The sequence below is a fragment of the Phalaenopsis equestris genome, unplaced genomic scaffold, assembly GCF_001263595.1.
Source record: "Phalaenopsis equestris unplaced genomic scaffold, ASM126359v1 Scaffold225038, whole genome shotgun sequence".
Lineage (NCBI taxonomy): Eukaryota > Viridiplantae > Streptophyta > Magnoliopsida > Asparagales > Orchidaceae > Phalaenopsis > Phalaenopsis equestris.
Window position 1 is genome coordinate 208,954 of NW_018243097.1, and position 8,564 is coordinate 217,517.

Sequence of the window (8,564 nt, forward strand, 5' to 3'; positions counted from 1 at the left end):
ATGGAAAATATCATCATATGCGTGTTTGCACAAATAAACATAACTGACCTCAGAAAAGTACAAAATATATGAAAAAAATTACAAATAATGGTACTCAAATCATCATTTTGTTCATCGCAATGCGCACATGTATCTGAAGAATATAAACTTCAAAATTTTCATTGATTAGCCATAAAAGATTTACTACGCATCCAAAATAGAGAACTTAAGGAGACATTGACCTGGAAAGATGTGATTGTACCTCTCCAGAGGTTTGGAATGCCCACAATATGCTCCCAGTAGTGCAATCAAGAAAATAAATCTTTCCTTTGTAGCATCCCACAACAACCTACAACATGCAATAAGCTTAACTACAATTCAGATTCAAGTGCCGCAAATAGATGAAAACAATAATGAACAAATTTGATGAGAGTTTAGTAAATTTGGGTTTATAGCCACACACCTGAGAGAAGTCTCCTGTAATTACTGCTGAGCATTCAATACGTCCTTCCAGAATGACTTGCCACCGTACCAATCCACTATTCATCAATGAAAACATTATTTTATTATCGACAATGTTCAGTCAAATTATGAAGAGCATTGAAACTATAAAAAATTTTATCCACCAACCATAGTCGGACTAAGTTCAAGTTTGAGCAACAAACAAATCCTTTTAAGCTAATCAAAGCTAACAAAAATCAGAAGCTAAAAAAAATTGAGTCGTTGGGCACATGAGGGCAGGTGGGGGCTTGCATCATAGCCTCCGGCCATTCTTTAAAAAAATAATAATAAAAATAAAAAATACATATATATGTGTGTGTGTCTGTGTCTGTGTCTGTGTGGGTGTATTTAAAAATTAAGGGCAATTATATTAAAGAGAAAATGGTACAGATAGTGTGTGTATTTAAAAAACTTAAGGGCAATTATATTAAAGAGAAAATGGTATAGATAGGTTGCATTAGTGGGCCCAAAAAGGCACCCAACTCACACGATACAACACACAAAAAAAGAACATTAGTGGGCCCAAAAAGACACCCAACTCACACGATACAACACACAAAAAAAGAAATTTAAAAACCCAAAAATAGATGGTACATATAAAATCAATCTGGACGACCCAATTTAGTTATGCCTCTGCCTCTAGTTCTCGGAAGGGAGCCAGCTAATAAATTGGTTAGGTGCATACCATTGTCCGATGTAACCAAAGTATCATCCATTAAATTTTTTAGTTCAAGTAGATCTTCATTCTTCTTCTTCCTCCTGTAAGTGTAGACCTGTCATTCCTTATCCGAAGATTGTTGCTCATTCAGATGAGATGGCAGTGTTGCAGTAGAAAGATTGCCAACAGTTGTACCCTCAAGAGGTTCAAGTGTGTGTGAGGTATGAGTTGTCGCCTCTACTTCTGACACTTCCTGAAGATCGGGAGCTGCAAGGTTCTCCTGATTATCAATCCGTGTAGGTAGGGGTCCTTCAAAACTGTTTTCAATAGGGTTTTGCTCCGCATGGCCATCCAGTTTCTCATCAATCGCAGAAATAGTATTTTCAGGGGAGGGTTCACAGGGGCAATTAAATCAGACATCAAATCTTGTCTTGTGGTAGTTTTCACTCCAGTGGAACAGATATGTCCAGAGCAGTGAGGTTAGATCCATCATTATTCACTTGATCTTTAAGTTTCAAATTATGATGAAGCTTATGACATTTATCAAGGATATGCCCAAACATTTTACAATGAGAACAATAAAGAGGTTTATGCTCCATGACGATTTGTTGTTAATATCCATTATGAGTAGTGCCTAACCAGACTTCAGTAACATCAGGTAAAGTAATATTTCTTTCCACAAGTATTCTGGCCACAGAAGGTCTGAGCTTCATAGGGTCCCCAAGTATGACTCCAATAGACTAAAGAACCTGATGATAAAAAAAGTGTAGTTTGAGACCTAGTAGATTAAATAATACGGATACAGTAGGAAGTTCATGATTAGGGTCAAAATCAGGAGATCACTTGAGTAGTTTCATTGATTTGTCATCAATGTTAAGTATTTTTTGGAGAAAATTTGAGTGTAGTCTTCAGTCATGATTAATTGAATCAATGTTAGTTGAATCAATACATGTCTCTCATCCATGAGTCCCTCTTTCCATTTTCCACTTTCCTGCTAATTTGAAATCAAAACTTTTCCTGATAACTCTCATAAGTGGGTGCCCCCATGGAAATTTTTCAGTAAGAACAAACTTGAATTTCTCAGTTAGGATTGAAATTTTTAACTCAGAGAAAAAAGGTGTTGTTTTCTCATTTTTCCTGCTTGCATTTTAAATAAAGGGACAGTCACCTATATCATCACGATACTCTTTATAACTTAAGGAAAAGACAACCGCAGTCTCCACCTAAGAGTTACCCACCACGTGGACAAAAAAGGCTTTGTCAGGTTCAACCGAAGAAGAAGAAAGCTTCATCACAGCAAGGAGAAGCCCTGCCAAGTCGGACAGAGGGCAAAAATGACGTGTCAAAGACAGTCGGGGCGAAGCCGCAGATGGCAAAGCTGTGAAACAGTCGTAGCTCGACGAGGTCCACAAAGACAGACGAAAAGCCACGCAGAAGACACGAACCGCAGAAAAGGGTGCCTCGACGAAGCTCAACGAAGACGACACCGAAGCCCTTCACGTTGGGCAAAACGAAATGATGGCGCGTAGGAGAAGATGACGTGTGCAAAAAGCCGAAGAAGAGAAGCCCTTCGTCGTTGAGCACGGAAAACCTTCCTCGTCGAGCACGACAGAAATGATTCATTGAAAGCCGAAGGATTCAAACCAAGGAATTGCCATCGGGCAAAAACCTAGCAGAGCAGATGTATATATGTGTATGTATATATATATATATATATATATACATATATATGTCTGCATATGTGTATGTATACATATCTCGATCAAGCTAATCCATATCATCTCACTGATAACCTTTATATGTGATTGGAAATACGGAAGGAATTAAAACGAAGATCCACAGGCTTGGGTTGGGATCCAGTGAAGCGGACAATAGATGCTTTGAAGAACTGGTGGACTGAAAAATTAGATGTAGTAATCTATCCAATGATTGCTTCCTTTTCCATACTTTATCCTAGTAAAATTTTTTAAGCAACAAAGTTGTCCTTCCGTTGCAGGCAGTGCCAACCGCCAAAAATTTAAATTCAGTGGTATTTAGCCCGCGCTTGAAGAGAAGTTGAACCGTACGTTTAGTGGGGTTGTTACAATGGGAACCCATGTAGCGGTGAAGTGTGTATCTTATTTTTTGTAGGAGGGTGGAGGAAACCCTAGTCAAAGGTGACCTCGTCATACTGTGTCGGAGTGGAGCATAACTCAAAGGAAGGAAAGAAGCTTACGCGCCCTTTCGGATAAGAAGCCGAGCCTCGCATGATAATGAAAGGTTTTCTGTAGGAGGGAGCACGTGCGAACAAGGGAGAGTCAAGCCACATATTAAGGTTAGGTTATATTTTGTTTAGGAAATTTTATTTAAAGTTGTTATTAAACTGATTTGAAACATTATCATTGAATTTTAGTGATTAAATCAGGATAGGCAATAGAACTAAAGGAAAAAAGAAGGCAGGTTTGTTTCCAACTCTAGATTGCAGAATAAGATAAATCGAGTTGATGTTTACTTCAATTACTTATAAAGGAAATGCCTCAATCATATAACATCAATATTTTATTAAATTATTAAACAGCTGAAGAATAAAGGTCAAATCAAATCAAATTTTAAGGGGGAAAGAGAAAGATTCAAACTTAATGTCAACCATTACTTTCTTATACATAATAAATTGATGTTTTATTAAATAAAAACTTGCATTATTGCTTCAGATGCTTACTTTTATAATTATATGCAAGTTGTAAGTTAAAAGAATTATTGAAATAATAAAATGAAATGATAAAAAAGGTAAATGATTGTTCCATGATTTTAAAAGGAGGTAATTATAAAAAATGAAACGTAAATATTTAAATCATTTATGATTACCACAGATGGTACTGGCAGGGGATACGATATACACGTGCACGAAAAAGAAAGTGGTAAAAGTGTCTCTAAGGATACAAAATTTCATGGGTGTCAATGAGTACAAATTTTTAAGGGTACCAACGGGTATATTTTGATCATACTTTGGAGAATGACGATAATCCAGATATGACTTCTTAAATAGATTAAAAAAAAGGTAAATACTTAAATTGAAAAGGAAATGATTAAATTAAAAATAAAAGCATATAGTTTCATTTATCCATAAATTTCTTTTTTGGGGGCATCCATGTATAGCATTTGCATATTAATTAAATGCATAAAATTTTGTAATTACTAAGTAATGCAACTTATTCTTGAAAATTAATAGTTGATTTCAGAAAAAAATTAAATTGATATGACTGACATGCGAGATATGGTTTACAAGCGAAGACATACTCATGATAGGTAGTATATTGTGTATTATGATTGTAATTATTGTATTGTTTACTTTTGAGTAGGGATATACTAGGGATATACTGTTGTGTGTTAATTTGAGATGTTATTTTACTTAGAGACTGTGTTAATGTTGTGTGTTGATTTGAGATGTTATTTTACTTAGAGACTGTGTTAATGTTTATGAATGATTTGATTTTCTATGTAATATAATTAGTGGTTTCTTGGTGGCTCTTTTATAAATTCGACGTTATGATAATAAACAGATGCAATGTTATTTATACCATCCAATTGTTTGTTCTCGCCAATGTTAATTCTCATCCCTAAGCCAAGTCGTGACACTAGATGACAATCTTAATGCCATAAACCAACCCGGGGCTTAGAATTAATCATGAGAATAGACAGTCGGACGGTGCGAATTAATTTTTTCCATATATATTTATAATTCAACAATTAAAAGAATCACAAATCAAATTAAAATAAAATAGTAAAATTAATTTTATCTCATCATTGGTTGTCCGCGTCTTCTACAAAAATTTTATCTTCTATCGTTCATCTTTTAATCAATTAAATTAATCTGAAAAATTAGTTTAGAATAACAGTGAGCTAAATAAGTCAGCGAATATTCATACTCCTAAACTATAATAATGCAAGAGAAAAGAAAAATATTATGCGTGTCAATTAAGCTTTTTAATAAATCAATATAAATATTTAATATATTATTCAATAAATCTTACCATATCAATATCATTTTATATATGTACAATCATCATAAAAGCATTATCTTAAAAATTATATCAATTAAAGCACTTCAATATCAAAATCCTTTTACATATGCGAGCACGGGTACCTTAATGTTCCCTTACTAGTTTCATAAATGGGTGACTTCATCATAATCAATCATGCACATATAAGCAGTCAATATAAATATATCATTCATGTGTTCATCGCATTCAATTTAGCATACTATATAAAGCATATAACAGTGCATAATAGTAAGTAGCTACAAATATTCATAACAATATGACTGATAAAGAAAAGACCATCTCAATCAGAATTAAACATATGCAAACGTCATTAACTACAAAATAGTTGAGAAGAAACAAATTATTACTATTGATTAAATAAACAAGTACTCATCTCTCTCTCTCTCGATTAATTTATTATTTATTTTAACGACTCTTCTAAAATTGAAAACCTAAAATAAACATGGGATTCATGTTATCAGAAATTTAATTTATTTATTATGTCATTTTTAATTTATATATTTTTAATTAGCTATTAATTTTATGTTTTTAAAGTATAAAATTTTCTTTATTTACTAGGTAATCCTACTTAAGTTTTCTATTTACACACACACACAGATCTAATATATTTTTATATATATTACTACTTTATTATTAAATCAATGAACTTCAACTTATTTATGTTTACCTCATCAAGCCCTAATCCACATGCACTGGTCTCCTTCCTCCTTCGATTGCACGCGAGCAACCCACCCTTTTTCTACTCGACAGAGCCTCTCTTCCCTTTTCTCCTTCGGCTCAAGATTGCACGCGAGCAGCCCACCCTTTTCCTGCTTGACAGAGCCTCTCTTCCCTTTTCTCCTTCGGCTCAAGGCTCCATCCACATGTGGCCAACGCTTCGGCCCCCTCCTACTTCGTCCACCTCTCCTTCACGCGTCGCTCAACGCAGCAAAGAAAATCCACAATCCTCTTCTTCCCTCGAGCGCAGAGCACGACGTCTTATCCCCGGGGAAGAAAAACTCTCAACACCTCTCACTCCTTCACGCGTCGCTCAACGCAGCAAAGAAAATCGACAATCCTCTTCTTCCCTCGAGCGCAAAGCACGACGTATTATCCCCGGGGAAGAAAAACTCTCAACACCTCTCATTCCTTCCTCTGCTCTCTAGCTGCATGCCCGAGAGCTCCCATCTGATACGTCAATTTATAAGAAGAACTAACCTCTTTGATTTCCGATCCTTTTCATTTCCTCTCCCCTCCATTTATTTTCCCTGAATCCTCGTTTCTCCTTCTATAGGTTTTCGCTTCATCTCTCCTAGGTAACTGAAACGGGACCGTTACACTTAACACTTCGTAGTATAGTTAGTTGCACCCCAGAGAAACTACACAATATCATCTTTCAAATATGCCAAAAAAGCCAAAAAAGCCAAAACCACCATATCTTACCACCAAAAGTCAAATCATACAATATAGCCCATTTCTAAACCTTCTAGGCCCATTTATGTTACAGTCAAATTACCTTTATTTCTTTAAATTAATTTATTTTATTAGATAACTATCTTCTTTTGGATAAAAATATACTTAGATTGAAATCTTTTTCGTATTCGAAAGAATTAGATTGCATTTCATTGAACTTCTTTATGTAACTATTTCTATATATAGGAATTAAAGGCAAATAATTTTCATTAAAATTTGACTAACTGAAATTATTTGTGCCCAATTGATTCTTTTCAAGATCCAAATTATATGTGCAAATTGCTCCAACTAAATTATCAATGGTTTCTCTTCTTCCGCACTCTTTCAAGCTTCATTGATGAATGAGAAAACAACTGACTAGAAAATAATGAGGATTACCAACATCAACCAAAAAATCATTATAGAAATGTATCAGGGAAAAGTACCTAAAAGCATCTATGCAAAGAAATATTTGTGAATGGGAACCAATGAAAAGGAAAACATCGCCGTCTTTCAACATGACAACAGGTGAAGAATCTACGCATGACTCTAGCAAGACCTTCCACAATTCCTGTATATGGCCCCTTCCTTGCACTGACAATTCAAAAGGTAAGCAAGCTTGAAAATTGGGTTTTAATAAACCTTCAGATCCTAACACAGTTAAGTTGCAACGACTAAATGAACACATTTTGGAAAGCCCACAAATAGATAGCCAGGGATCATCTTCATGTCGACTGGGATGAAAAGATGTCATTTTCCCAGTTTCATCCCAAGATGCCAATCTTTCAATCTTTATAGGGTGATTAGTTATCTGACTCCTATTAAGCTTCACGAGATCATCAATCCTTGTTCTAGTATTATTCTTCACTCGCTCTCCGAGTGAATTCTTATTCAAAAAATCTCTTGTTATTTCAAACGAAATATTCCTGCCCTTATCTGCTCTTAGTCTTTTTTCCAATATGGCATCGGAAGTAGAAAATCCTCCAATTTGCTTCTGATCCAACAAAGCTTTTAGAATCCTAAATGGGCTAGGAAACATATAAAGCAACCTCATGTCAATTCCCAGATTATATGCCACATGAGCAGCCGATATTGAGTTGCCTCCTATCATGAAAAAGTCATCATCATCTGACATATCGTCCACAGGCAGTACCGTAAGGAATGCCTAAAATAGAAACACAGATGGAAAAGTGAGTATGTATGGGTAAGATTATTTGACGGGCATGTAAAATGTAGAAGGTGCATGCAGATACTACAAATATGAAATATCAGATTGATTAAGAAAGTTCCATAAATAATTTATCCACTCTGACAAATAACAATGTCCGCAACTTACTCAACAGAATGAATATTTTAATGCATCAAATATTTTTGGAAAGAATGTACACATAATCGGCAATCCTGGCACTAGTCAAGAATGAAGTCAGATTTTCGCAAGGTTAATGGAGGAAATGAGATAGTTAGATATCAAGATCACTATACACATGCATGATGAGTAAATACCAAGCAAACTAATAGGAAGTGAATAATAAAATCCTTAAAGAGGTTTGAACAATGCATCGCAAGTGTGCAAATCTCACAATGTCATACATAATTATTTAAAGAGAGATGATTTATTCTAAGAAAAATTCTTCAAGTAGTGACTAACCGTTAGCATTCCATAAACATTGAATTGTCTAATAAACACAATTATTATAAGCTAAATCTATTGGTAAGAACTTAACCGTCAAACATCAACCATATTCGGTTGTATGGGCTTTGATTCTTCAAAAAGTTTAGATATCAAAACTAATGATAAAATTTCATCTTTTTTGAAGTCCTATATCCATATATTTATATATGAGTTCACAAATTTTATCAGGAATCAGCCCAGGGGCTTAGAATTTCCAAAACGAGAATAGATGATGAGACGGTGAAATAAAAGTTTAATTTCATTTTCTAAAACTATCATTTAA

The 8,564-nt window shown here is 34.6% G+C and overlaps 1 protein-coding gene across 1 annotated transcript in view; it reads right to left on the bottom strand.

Annotated features, from left to right (window-relative positions):
* Positions 1–7,770, bottom strand: part of LOC110037788 (putative acyl-activating enzyme 19) — a 61,499-nt gene extending 53,729 nt beyond the window's left edge. Inside the window, exons 1-3 of the mRNA XM_020742502.1 lie at positions 7,056–7,770; positions 443–518; positions 242–328 (exon numbers count right to left, since the gene is read on the bottom strand). Coding sequence (XP_020598161.1) covers positions 242–328; positions 443–518; positions 7,056–7,744 — 852 coding nt within the window. The 5' untranslated portion in view covers positions 7,745–7,770. The remainder of the gene's footprint in view (positions 1–241; positions 329–442; positions 519–7,055) is intronic.
* Between the last annotated feature and the right edge of the window lie 794 nt (positions 7,771–8,564).